The 13,736-nt window shown below is 47.1% G+C and overlaps 1 protein-coding gene across 1 annotated transcript in view; it reads right to left on the reverse strand.

The window, feature by feature from the left end:
- Positions 1 to 13,736, reverse strand: part of LOC140455115 (E3 ubiquitin-protein ligase TRIM39-like) — a 60,829-nt gene that overhangs the window by 10,194 nt on the left and 36,899 nt on the right. The window contains exons 8-11 of the mRNA XM_072549773.1: positions 1,337 to 1,768; positions 1,154 to 1,249; positions 827 to 1,060; positions 287 to 309 (exon numbers count right to left, since the gene is read on the reverse strand). Coding sequence (XP_072405874.1) covers positions 287 to 309; positions 827 to 1,060; positions 1,154 to 1,249; positions 1,337 to 1,768 — 785 coding nt within the window. The remainder of the gene's footprint in view (positions 1 to 286; positions 310 to 826; positions 1,061 to 1,153; positions 1,250 to 1,336; positions 1,769 to 13,736) is intronic.

Genomic DNA, 13,736 nt, shown 5'->3' on the forward strand with positions numbered 1-13,736 from the left:
ACTCTTGGAAATAGGATGAGAAAAGGGAGGCGTTTGATTTTGACTGACACAGACTCAATGGGCTGAAGGCCTCTTTTTGTCCTTTTAAATCTCTATTACTCTTTCTACTTAGTTTCAGGTTTCTACTTAGTTTTTTTATATAATAAAGCTCAAGTATGAACCACAAACGGGGTTAAATAACGCTTTAAAGTGGCGACAATAATCACGAAATACAGTAAACCCATAATAACCCGTCCCTGAGTTATTGAGCAAACTGTGCAGAGTTTCAGTAAAGAGCATGTCCTACCTTCTCTTCCGACAAGTTGCCTCCTGAAAGAAATGAATCACAAACAGTGAGGATGGCAGTAACAGATTTCAGGAGACAGACAGGCTGCTGAAATGAGCAGACACAACACGGAAGTGTAACGTGATACATTTTGGAAGGAAGATTGAGGAGAGGGTAAAATAAACTGAAACTGACCATCAGAGTCACCGACACAGTGACTCTCACACTCCCACTGTACCAGACACACCCACACACTCTCCACGTGGAACTGGAACTGGATTACAATGAGAGTTCCAGGAGGTAATTAAATTTGGGGAACATGGAGATAATTACAAAACTAGTATCACAGCGTATTCTCAGGAGGATCTCGGTATGACTGAGAATCTGGAGACAGTGTGAGAGCGGTTTTTGTGCCGTGACAACATCAGAAACATTCAACCAAAAACCCAATTTAATTTGCCTCCTGTCCATTTCAGGTGAGCAACATTGATGTAACATATCTCAGTTATTTTTGTAACCGGGTGACGTTTCAGGGAACTGACTCGCACTATATTCCCTCACCTTCATAAATATCAGCTCGTCTTTTTGCTCCATCTGTTTCCGCAACTTTGAGAGTTCCTCCTCAATAGAATTTAATTTCTCCTGAATCTCTCGAAGGTTTTGCTCCATTGGTTCTACAACCCTCTCCTCTTCTTCCCTGAGATCTCTGAGTAAACGCTGCTCTTTCTCAGTGAGAATCTGGTGCATTTTAGTGAACTCGGATGTGATGTGGGTCTGCAGACTGCTCGCCTGTTCCTACCAAATGAAATGTAAAACCTCATTAATGTCCCGCGATAAAGGGAACAAAACTAACCCAGATCCCAGAGAATCAGCACAGGGAGAGCTCACCCTCACTTCGGAAATCTTCCGTTTCTGGGTCAGTTCCGTTTGTTGAACCGCCGATTTCTTCTTTGTGAGAAAATTTAAGGCAGATTTCAATTTATCCTGGAATTGGGAGAAATCGCAGCATGAAACTGTCAGACCTAGAAACTGTGAAACAATTCACAACTTTTAAAGCATTTCCCCTTTTACCTTGTACATTTTAACCCCTTCTTTAATTGGGATGAAACGGTGCTCTCTGTGTTCCGCAGTGACACAAAACACACAGATCAATTTTCTGTCCGTTTTACAAAACAGTTTCAGATCTTCCTGATGTTTCTCACAGTGAGGTTTACTTTCCTTCTCTTTCGGATCCAGCTTTAATTTTCGAGCCTCCTCGGCCAGATTCGCTAAGGCCCGATTTACCCTGAGGTTTCTTTCCGGAAACTCCTCTCGACATTCCGGGCAGGAGTTTATCTCCTTCTTTTCCCAACTCTGGGTGATACAGGAGCGGCAGAAATTGTGTCCACAATCCAGTGTAACCGGATCGGTGAAGAAATCCAGACAAATGGGACAAATTGTCTCCTCGGTCAGTCTCAGGAGCTGTTGTGCGGTTGCCATGTTCACACTCAACACTTCCTGAATCTACCTGCTTTTAGTTTCAATGTGAAAGAACACATTCAGTTCAACGGTCTGAAGAGAATTGTTCACGCATGACTCAGAACAATTATTCCAAACCAATTTTTGTGCTTTGATATTTTCACAAGGAGGAGAAACTGACTTGGAAATTTTTTTTTTTTTTTTATTTCAAAAATATACTTTATTCATAAATGATTTGATGGTCTGTACATTGGATCATGCCATACATATGTCCATATTTACAAACACAGATTCGACTTTATTCTTGTCCTTTACAATCCTGTGCATTTTTTCAATCTTGTATATATACATATATTTGGCTGAGGCATCAGCAGAGCCCAAAAAAACGTCTGTATGGGCCCCCTGTTCTTCTTTCGGCAGGCCGATCTTACACAGTGGTCTTTCCCCACCGCGCCTTGGCGGCAGCTGCCCCAAGCTTCAGCGCGTCCCTCAACACGTAGTCTTGGACCTTGGAATGTGCCAGTCTGCAACACTCGGTCGGGGTCAACTCCTTCAGCTGGAAGATCAACAGGTTTCGGACCGCCCAGAGAGCGTCCTTCACCGAGTTGATGATCCTCCAGGCACAGTTAATGTTCGTCTCGGTGTGAGTCCCGGGGAACAGGCCGTAGAGCACGGAGTCCCGCGTCACGGCGCTGCTCAGGACGAACCTCGACAAGCACCACTGCATTCCTCTCCAGACTTCCTCTGCATAGGCACATTCCAGAAGGAGGTGTGTGACAGTCTCGTCCCCCCCGCAGCCACTTCGAGGGCAGTGGGAAAGAGTGAACGGTTGGCCGTCCTGCAACAGCTTCCACTGCTGCTGGCTACGTCCAGGCCGGTCTTTCTGGCCGGAGACTTCAACTGCATCATTGATGCTGATGGACGATCCGGCGGGGGGGACAGTAAACCGGACGCTACGTCCAGGGCCCTGATGGAAACGGTCAAAGACGCCAAGCTGCACGACGTCTTCAGCGCCCCTGCAGACGGAGCGCAGCGTAGATACACCTGGTCACGGGCAGACGGGTCTATCCGCTCAAGGATAGATTACCTGTTTGTGTCCCGAACGCTCTCGGTCAGATCCACCGACGTCAAGCCGGTGTTCTTCTCTGACCACTGCCTCCTGCTGGCCGACTGTCACCTACAGGACGAACAGCGGGCGGGCAAGGGAACGTGGAAACTGAACACTAAGCTGTTGACCCCGGGAAACATCGAAGAGCTCAAGAGGGATTACGCAGGTTGGAGAACCGTGAAGCCCCTCTTTGAGTCTCCAGCGGACTGGTGGGAAACGGTAAAAGGGAACATCAAGAGGTTCTTTATCCTCAAAGGTGTCCAGGAGGCGAGAGAGAGGCGGGGAAAACTGTCCCAGCTCCAGGAAAGTATGCAGAACCTGCTCCTGCTGCAGACGATGGGGGTGGATGTCACGGAGGACCTCAAGGAGGTGAAGGGCCAGCAAGCCTCGCTCTTTGCCTCGGAGGCCTCCAGGATAATCTTCCGGTCCAGGGTCCGCTCGGTGGAGCAGGACGAGACGTGCTCACGTTTCTTCTTCCAGAAGGTGCACAAAGAGAGCTCCGTGCTCAGCAGCCTGAAGAAAGAAGATGGCTCGGTAACGTCATCTCAGGCTGACGTCATGAGGATCAGCAAATCCTTCTACGCCAGCCTGTATGACTCGAAGCCAACCGACAGCGCGGCCTCCCAGTCGTTCCTGTCCTCTATCACGGAGGTCCTAGATGACGGAACACGAGAGAGGCTGGACCAGCCGCTATCTCTGGATGAACTGACCAAGGCCCTCGAGTCCTTCGAAAAGAATAAAACTCCCGGAAGCGACGGCTTACCGGTCGAGGTTTATTCCGCTCTTTGGGACTTGATCGGCCAGGACCTGCTGGAGGTGTATGTCAGTATGCTCCGGGCAGGTACCATGAGTGAATCCATGAGGAAAGGCATCATCACCCTCGTCTACAAGCGGAAGGGGGAGAGGGAGGAAATTAGAAATTGGAGACCGATCTCACTGTTAAATGCAGACTACAAAATCCTGTCAAAGGTCATCGCCAACCGGGTCAGGTCTGCTCTGGGATCGGTGATCCACCCGGACCAAACCTGTGCTGTACCGGGCAGGAAGATCTCTGAGAGTCTCGCACTCCTCAGGGATACGATCGCCTACGTGCAGGACAGGGGGGTGGACACCTGCCTCATCAGCCTGGACCAGGAGAAAGCCTTTGACAGGATATCGCATACATATATGAGGGATGTCCTCTCCAAAATGGGCTTTGGGGAGGGAATCGGAAATTGGATCAGACTGCTCTACACCAACATTGTCAGTGCAGTCTCAATCAATGGGTGGGAATCAGATAGCTTCCCTGTAAGATCTGGAGTCAGGCAGGGATGCCCCCTCTCACCCGCCTTGTTTGTGTGTTGCATAGAGCCATTTGCCGAATCCATCAGGAAGGATGCGAGCCTGAGGGGGGTGACTATTCCTGGCAGCGGGGGCCTGCAGGTTAAGGCCTCCCTGTACATGGATGACGTCGCTGTTTTCTGCTCGGATCCGCTGTCCGTGCACAGACTCGTGTGCATCTGCGACCAGTTCGAACGGGCCTCGGGGGCCAAGGTAAACCGAGGCAAGAGCGAGGCCATGCTCTTCGGGAACTGGGCCGACCAATCCTCTATCCCCTTCACCGTCAGGACTGACCACCTGAAGGTGCTGGGTATTTGGTTCGGGGGGGCTGGGGCGTGCGCCAAGACCTGGGAGGAGCGGATCAGGAAGATGAGACAGAAACTAGGCAGATGGGGGCAACGGTCGCTCTCCATCGCGGGAAAAAACCTGGTCATCAGGTGTGAGGTACTCTCAGTATTGCTATATGTGGCACAGGTCTGGCCTATCCCCAGGACCTGTGCCGCCGCAGTCACCCGGGCCATCTTCCAATTCATTTGGAGATCAAAGATGGACCGGGTCCGAAGAGACTCTATGTACAAAGACCGGTGCAATGGGGGAAAAAACACGCCCAATGCCACCCTCACCCTGATGGCCACCTTTGTGTGTGGCTGCATCAAGCTGTGCGTGGATCCCCGGTACGCAAACACCAAGTGTCACTACGTACTGAGGTTCTACCTGTCCCCGGTGTTGCGAAGGATGGGCCTGGCCTCGCTGCCGCGGAACGCTCCGAGTAGTTGGACCGTTCCATATCACCTGTCCTTCGTGGAGAAATTTATGAGGAAAAACACCTTTGACCACAAGTCCATCAGGAAGTGGTCAGCACGTAGCGTCCTTGAGACCCTTCGGGAAAAGGAGAGGGCGGATCCTGTCGAGCGGTTCCCTGAGCAGACTGTCAAAGCCATTTGGCAGAATGCCTCATCGCCAGAACTTTCCAACAAGCACCAAGACGTGGCTTGGCTGGTGGTGAGAAGGGCTCTGCCTGTGAGATCCTTTATGCACGCCCGGACTCTCTGCCGCACCGCACGCTGCCCTCGAAGTGGCTGCGGGGGGGACGAGAAACTGACTTGGAAATGCAGCTGAACCTGACCGGGGAGTCGGGTGCAAGGGGTGGTTCCAGTAGGGGGTGCGGCTCGACGGGAGACTGGCTCGGGCACTTTTGAAATACTGTGTTCAATTCTGGTCTCCGTGTTGTGGGAAAGACGTTTAACTTGAAAGGGTGTAGACAAGATTTACAAGGATATTGCTCGGTGAGCTGAAAGGTTTGAGCTGTTGGAAGCGGCTAAATAGACTGTATCTATTGTTGTTGGAGCGTCTGACAACCTTTATAGGGGTTTATGAAATCATGAGGGAATTGATTGGGTGAAATCCCAAGGTATTTTCCCCATGTTAAGGGAAGTCCAAAACTAAACGGCAGAGGTTTAAGGTGAGAGTGAAAAGATTTAAAAGGGACCTAAAGGGCAAATGATTAATGCTGAGGCTGGTGTGTGTGTGTGGATTGAACTGCCAGAGAGAGTAATGGACGATTGTTCAACTATAACACTTAAAAAGGGCATCCAGATGGTTACATTAATAAGAAGGTTTTGGAGGGTCATAGGCCAAATACTGGCAAGAGGGATTAGATTAATTTAGGATACCTGGTCAGCGTGGACGAACCACACCGAGGGATCTGTTTCCATCATGTACATCTCTGTGACTCTGACACTGTGACTCTGTGATTGTTAGCATCGAGAGATGGACAGATAGGGCGGAGGTAGAGCTGAGCAGGGAGCAGGTTTTTTTTTCGCACTTTGCTGCAGACTGAACTGATGATGACAACCTTGCGGTGAATCCCTAAATAAGGCCCAGATCCACAACCTGGGTTTTGTGAATGAATACAACTGCTTGACTCCAACCTGAAATACTGAAGAGGGATTAAGTATCATCAGCATCACCAGGGAAGTGGTATTCAACAAGCTATTGGGGCTAATGGCGGATAAGTCCCTGGCCCTGATAGCTTGCTCACAAGGATCCAAAAAGAGGACATTTTAGAGATAATGGATGCTTTGTTTGTAATTTTATGAAAATCCTTGGATTCAGGAGGAGTACCAGAGGAGGGATGGGGAATAAAGGCTGGCGTAGAGAGTGATGGCCTTATTCTATGGATTGATAAAACAAATTGGAAAAATGTCAATGTGCAACTTTTATTCAAAATAGAGCGGATGCAAATTGTGGGTAACTGTAGGCTACAGAAGGTACAGAAGCCTGAACACATGCACCAGCCGGTTTTGAAACAGTTTCTACCCTACTGTTGTTAGACCACTGAATGGACTCACAAACTCTTCGCATTCGCTTGTGCCTGTGTTTTTCTTACTGCTTCTGTTTATCCATTATTTGCTTATCAATGCTATTTGACTATGTGATCTGCCTGCATTGCTCACAAGACAAAGCTTTTTATTGTACCTTAGCACATATGACAATAAATTAAATTCAAATTAGCATTACATGTATTTTTGGAAAAGTATTGGAATCAATTATTAAGAAAGCAACAACAGAACATTTGGAAAATCATCATCTAACTTTATGAAGTCAGCATAGTTTCATGGAATAGAAATTGTGTCTGACTAATTTATGAGGTAAAAACAATGACTACAGATGCTGGAAACCAGAATCTAGATTAGAGTGGTGCTGGATAAGCACAGCAGTTCAGGCAGCATCCGAGGAGCAGTAAAATCGACGTTTCGGGCAAAAGCCCTTCATCAGGAATACAGGCAGAGTGCCTGAAGAGTGGAGAGATAAATGAGAGGAGGGTGGGGGTGGGGAGAAAGTAGCATAGATGAAGGTGATAGGTCAAGGAGGAGGGTGGAGTGGATAGGTGAGAAAGAAGATAGGCAGGTAGGAACAGTCATGGGGACAGTGCTGACCTGGAAGTTTGGAACTGGGGTGAGGTGGGTGAAGGGGAAATGAGGAAACTGTTGAAGACAACATTGATGATCTGGGGTTGAAGTGTTCCTAGATGGAAGATGAGGCATTCTTCCTCCAGGCATCTGGTGGTGAGGGAGCGGCGGTGAAGGAGGCCCAGGACCTCCATGTCCTTGGCAGAGTGAGAGGGGGAGTTGAAATGTTGGGCCACAGGGCGGGTGTGGTTGATTGGTGCAGGTGTCCCAGAGATGATCTCTAAAGCACTCTGCTAGGAGGCGTCCAGTCTCCCCAATATAGAGACCACATTGGGAGCAGCGGATACCATAAATGATATTGGTGGATGTGCAGGTAAAACTTTGGATGTGGAAGGCTCCTTTAGGGCCTTGGATGGAGGTAAGGGAGGAGGTGTGGGCGCAGGCTTTGCAATTCCTGCAGTTGCAGGGGAAGGTGCCAGGATGGGAGGGTGGGTTGAAGGGAGGGGCGTGGACCTGACCAGGTAGCCATGGAGGGGACGGTCTTTGCAGAAGGTGGAAAAGGGTGGGGAGGGAAATTATATCCCTGGTAGTGGGGTCTGTTTGGAGGTGGTGGAAATGTCAGCGGATGATTTGGTTTATGCGAAGGTTGGTAGTGTGGAAGATGAGTACCAGGGGCATTCTGTCCTTGTTACAGTTGGAGGGGTGGGGTCTGAGGGTGTGGGATGTGGATGAGATGCTTTGGAGGGCATCTTTAACCACATGGAAAGGGAAATTGCGGTCTCTAAAGAAGGAGGCCATCTGGTGTGTTCTGTGGTGGAACTGGTCCTCCTGGGAGCAGATACGGCGGAGGCAGAGGAATTGCAAATAGGGGATGGCATTTTTGCAGAAGGTAGAGTGGGAAGAGGTGTAATCCAGGTAGCTGTGGGAGTTGGTGGGTTTGTAAAAAATGTGGGTATCAAGTCGGTCATCATTAATGGAGATGGAGAGGTCCAGGAAGGGGAGGGAGGTGTCAGAGATGGTCCAGGTAAATTTAAGGTCAGGGTGGAATGTGTTGGTGAAGTTGATGAATTGCTCAACCTCCTCGCGGGAGCACGAGGTGGCGCCAATGCAGTCATCAATGTAGCGGTGGAAGAGGTGGGGAGTGGCACTGGTGTAATTACGGAAGGTGGACTGTTCTACATAGCCAACAAAGAGACAGGCATAGCTGGGGCCCATACAGGTGCCCATGGCAACCCCTTTGGTCTGGAGGAAGTGGGAGGATTCAAAGGAGAAATCGTTAAGGGTGAGGACCAGTTTGGCCAAACGAATGAGAGTGTCGGTGGAAGGCTAATGTTGGGGACGTCGGGAGAGGAAGAAATGGAGGGCTTGGAGGCCCTGATCATGGCAGATGGAAGTGTAGAGGGACTGGTTATTCAAGGTGAAGATGAGGGGTTGGGGGTCAGGGAAATGGAAGTCTTGGAGGAGGTGGAGGGCGTGGGTGGTGTCTCCAATGTATGTGGGGAGTTCCTGGATGAGGGGGGATAGGACAGTGTCGAGGTAGGTAGAAATGGGTTCAGTGGGGCAGGAGTATGCTGAGACAATGGGTTGGCCAGGGTGGTCAGGCTTGTAGATCTTGGGAAGGAGGTAGAACTGGGCAGTGCGGGGTTCCCGGACTATGAGATTGGAAGCTGTAGGTGGAAGATCCCCTGAGGTGATGAGGTTCTGTATGGTCTGGGAGATGATGGACTAATTTATGAAGAGTGGATAGACTGAAACCAATAGAGGTTGTATTTTGATATCCAGAAGATATTTGACATGATACCTTACAAAAGATTGTCATCAGATAAGAGCTCATGTTGTTGGAAGTTGTGTATTGGCTTGGATAGAGAATTGGCTAGTAGGCAGGAAACAGTGAGTGGTGATAAGGGGTTTCTCTCGTGACCTGTGATCAGTGGATTCCACCAGGATCAATGTTGAGAATGCAACTGTTTATGATGTATATTAGTGACTTAGAACAGAGAGTGTACTGGACCCAAATATCCAGGTTTCACAAAATTAGATGAATAGGCAGCTTGCTAGAAGGATACAAACAACTTACAGAGAAGTATTGATATCTTAACTAAGTGAACAAGAAGTTAACTCATGTAAAATGATGTGGGAAATTATTGTTCATTTTGGAAGGGAGAACAGGATTGCTTTTAAGTGGAGAAAAAAACACAGAAAGGGATGTAAGGATGTTTGTACACACAGGGAAAGCTAACAGACAGGTACAGCAGGTAGTCAGGAAGGTTAATGGAAGTTGGACCTTACTTCAAGGCTTTGAATTTTATGGGTAGAGAAGTCTCAGTACATCTGGTGCTGTTGAGATGTCGTCTGGAACACTGTTATCATTGCCTTAATTCAGGAAAGATATCATTTCATTTGAAGGAGTTCAGAGAGGGTTTGCAATGTTGAAATCTGGTCTGGCGGGATTGCCTAATAAGCATAGACTGAACAGGTTGGGGCTCCACTCACTGGGGTTTAGAAGAATAAGAGGTGTTTTCCTTGAAACATAAAGTATTCTTAAGGGGATGGACAGGGCAAATGCTGTTTCCCCTCGTGGGAGAGTCCAGAACTAATGGGCATATTGTCAGGATGACGTTAGTGCCATTTAAGGCTGAGATGAGGAGGAATGTTTTCCCTCAGAGGATTATGAGTCTTTGGAACTCATTACCATAAAGAATTGGGGAGGGTAGGGGGCAGAGTCTTTGTGTACATTTAAAGCTAAGATAGATAGATGTTTAATGTATCAGGGAATCAAGTGTTACGAGTAAAATGTAAGAAAGTGGAGTTGAGGAATGTTTTATCAGTTATTTTAGTGTTGAATGGAGGATCAGGCTTGAGGGTCTGCATGACCTACACCTGTTCCTACGTCCTATTGTCTTACTGAGGTGGTAGGAGAAGGAAGGGGTTCAGATTCCTGGGGCATTGTGATGAGTGATGAGGGAGGTGACCGCAGTACAACTAAACATGCTCCATGTGGGAAGGATCAGAACTGATGTCCTCAGGCAGTAATTGCAAAAGTAGTCTGGGAAGCTTTCAATGCAAATTGCAAGGAGATGGGAACCTTTGCACAGAGACAAAGGAATGAGAATCAATGACCAGGACAAAAGACAGAAAGGGGAATATGAAAAGTGATGGGCAGACAAATCAAGGGCCAGGAACCACTGGGCCACAGTGAAGTATTGTGGAATCAGGTCACGTAATGTCATAAATCCATGCATTAAGCCTTTCTGTGTTAACGTACAAAGCAGTTACAATAAACTGGAAGATCACTGATACAAATCTGAAATGGTCAGAAATATGGAGTCATGGCTGCAATGGAACCAGGTGTGGCAAGAGAATATCCAACAGTATTCAGTGCTTAAGAAGAACTCAACTTAAGAAAATGTTGATGGAATTGTATTTCTGGTTAAGAGGAAATTAATGCAATGGATAGGAAGATTATTACCTCTGATGTGCAATCTGTATGGACAAAGCTCAGAAATACCAAGGGATAAATAAACATTCACAGGGGTTATATGTAGATCCCTAAAAGGGGGGAGATGTTGGGAATGGCATTTAACAGAAATTATGGATTCAGGCAAGAAAGGAGCAGTAATTATGGGTGGCATCAGCCTGCATATAGCTCAGTAACTATAAAGTAGAGAAGGAATTCCTGGAATATATATGGGATAGTTTATGGATAAATATATTGAGGAAATAATGAGAGAACAGCTCATCCCAGACTGGGTATTGAGAAATCAAGAATCAAGTTGTGCAAGACCCTTTGGGAATCAGTGATCAAAATATGATAGAAGTCTTCATCAATATGGAAAGACACATCATTGATTCCGAGAGTAGGTTACTTTTTTTTTGAGAAACCACGATCAAGAATTTTGTATGAATGCACTCACAGTAAAGTATCTTATTAGCCATCTAACATCAATGAGAGGTTTAAATGCCACTGTATCACACTCTTTGGGAAAGTCATCAATTTTTTTTTTATCAGTTGACCTGCCTAACAATGTATACACTCTTCTTCGAAGCATTTCAATTTTATTTGTATAATTAAATCAGAAGTCACATGACAACAGGTTATAGTCCAAAAAGTTTATTTGAAAATACTAACTCTCAGAGCTCTGCTCCTTTATCAGGAACTAGAAAGAGCAGCGCTCCCAAAGCTAGTGTTTTCAAATAAACCCATTAGAGGTTAGTATATGGGCGGGTTCTGTATTCTCTCTGTGTGACAGTGCAAATGTGCAGCCTACATATAACATTAGTCACCTCTCATTCTGCTACATTCCAATTAGCACAGGCTCATACTTTCAATCTCTCTTCAAAGACAGTCCTTTCAAACCTGTTATCAGCCAAATGAGCCTTCCTTGGCCTGTCTTCCATGCCAGTAAATCTTAGCTTACATAAAGAGTCCAAAACTGTTCAGACTATTCCAGCTGTGGTCTGATTTTTAATATGGTTTGTGTGTGAATAAACTTTCTGAGGAAGTGGAAGAGGATGTGAGCACGTTTACGACATTTAAAAGACACTTAGATAAGTTCAAGAACTCAGGAAAGGTTTGTAGGCATATGGGCCATGAGCAGGCAGATGGGACTAATTTAGTTCAGGATCATGTTTGGCATCGACTAGTTGGTCTGAAGTGTCTGTTTCTATGGTGTATGAATCTGTGACAGAACTATCCCATAAGATCTTTGAAGTAAATGCAATATTCCATTTGGCTGCGCGAACACCCACGGAAATTGATGCCAGTATTCTATGATAGATGAATGCGGATTCCTAAATCCCTTTGTTCAGTAGCTCTCAGGAACAATGTACAAGCTTTAGAGGATATCCAGAGGATTGATAAGAATGCTTCTGAGGTTGAAAGGCCTGCCATATGAGTAGTGGTTGAAGACTCTGGATCTGTACTTGTTGGATGGGGGTGGTAGTGGGGGATCAAATTGAAACTTACAGAATACAGAGGAACCACAATTATCTGGCATCCAAATTTCCAAATATTGGATTTTCTAGCAAGATGGCAAGGTCCCAATGCTTGGCTAAACTATGTTATCTGGCATCGATTATCCAGAATTTGATTAACCAAACAAAATACTGCCTGCCTGTGTCCTTTGGATAAGCAAGGTTCCTCTGTCCTAAGAGCTGTGGTTAGAGTGTACTTGGAGATGATTCTTCCACAAGCAGGAGAAACTTAGTCAGGAGGGTACAGCCTCAGAGTGAAGGGATGATACTTTTGAACTCAGATGACAAGGAACTTTTCAGCCAGAGGGTGGTTAGATCAAGTCACTGAGTGTATTTAGGACAGATTCTAAGACAGGTTCTTGATCAAGGGTTTGGGGACAAGGTAGGAAAAAGGTTTTGAGAGACAAATGAGCCATGATCAAATGGCAGAGCGAATTTGACGAGCCGAAAGATCAAATTCTGCTTCGATCTCTTATTGCCTCATGCCTCCAGTCATCTCTGTCCTATTTCTTAGTGATTGGCAGAACAGGCTCAAGGAACAAAATGGCCTGCTCCTACGTTTCCAGCTTCACTTCATTGAACTCTTGAGGCGGGGCAGACCCTTCATTGAGCTGTACTGGAGGGTTGCCGAGCTTTCCAACAGTGAGTGACACAAGGCAGCCAAGCTGTTCCAACCTCATTGCATTTGATGCTTCTACACAACTGCATGACTGAGATTAAGAGTCAACACAGGGACATTTAAGTGAGTCATATTGGTTTGGTGGTACACTGCATATTGTGTAAAGAACTGACAAATTGTTTAGCTGCAAGAGAAATAAACACTTTCTTTCTGTGGTTTCTTTAAACATGTTGTACCTCTCATTGAGTAGTGGATAAAGGTGGTGGTGTCGGCCTGGAAATCAGTGAGGCCATGTAGGCAGCTGATGATGGCAGCAGTGATGCGGGAGCGAGATGAACACAGCTCCACTTAGCGCTAGGTCTCCCGGTGAGCATGGATCAGGTCCCAGGTTTAATCCTCAGGTCTGGGCTCACAGGCTGAGCTGAGGCTTCAGGCCCGTAGCTAGAGCCTGGATTAGTGGTGCTGGAAGAACATAGCAGTTCAGGCAGCATCAGAGGAGCAGTAAAATTGACGTTTCGGGCAAAAGCCCTTTATCAGGAATACAGGCAGAGAGCCTGAAGGGTGTAGAGATAAGTGAGAGGAGGGTAGGGGTGGGGAGAAAGTAGCATAGAGTACAATAGGTGAGTGGGGGAGGGGATGAAGGTGATAGGTCAGGGAGGAGGGTGGAGTGGATCGGTGGAAAAGAAGATAGGCAGGTAGGACAAGTCATGGGGACAGTGTTGAGCTGGAAGTTTGGAACTGGGGTGAGGTGGGGGAAGGGGAAATGAGGAAACTGTTGAAGTCCACATTAATGCCCTGGGGTTGAAGTGTTCCAAGGCGGAAGATGTGTTCTTCTTCCAGGTGTCTAGTGGTGAAGGAGGCCCAGGACCTCCATGTCCTCAGCAGAGTGGGAGGGAGAGTTGAAATGTGGTTGATTAGTGCAGGTGTTCCAGAGATGTTCCCTAAAGTGCTCTGCTAGGAGGCATCCAGTCTCCCCAATGTAGAGGAGACCGCATCAGAAGCAACAGATACAATAAATGATATTGGTGGATGTGCAGGTAAAACTTTGATGGATGTGGAAGGCTCCTTTAGGGCCTTTGA

This window comes from Chiloscyllium punctatum, chromosome 30 (genome assembly GCF_047496795.1).
Source record: "Chiloscyllium punctatum isolate Juve2018m chromosome 30, sChiPun1.3, whole genome shotgun sequence".
In the NCBI taxonomy this organism is placed as follows: Eukaryota; Metazoa; Chordata; class Chondrichthyes; order Orectolobiformes; family Hemiscylliidae; genus Chiloscyllium; species Chiloscyllium punctatum.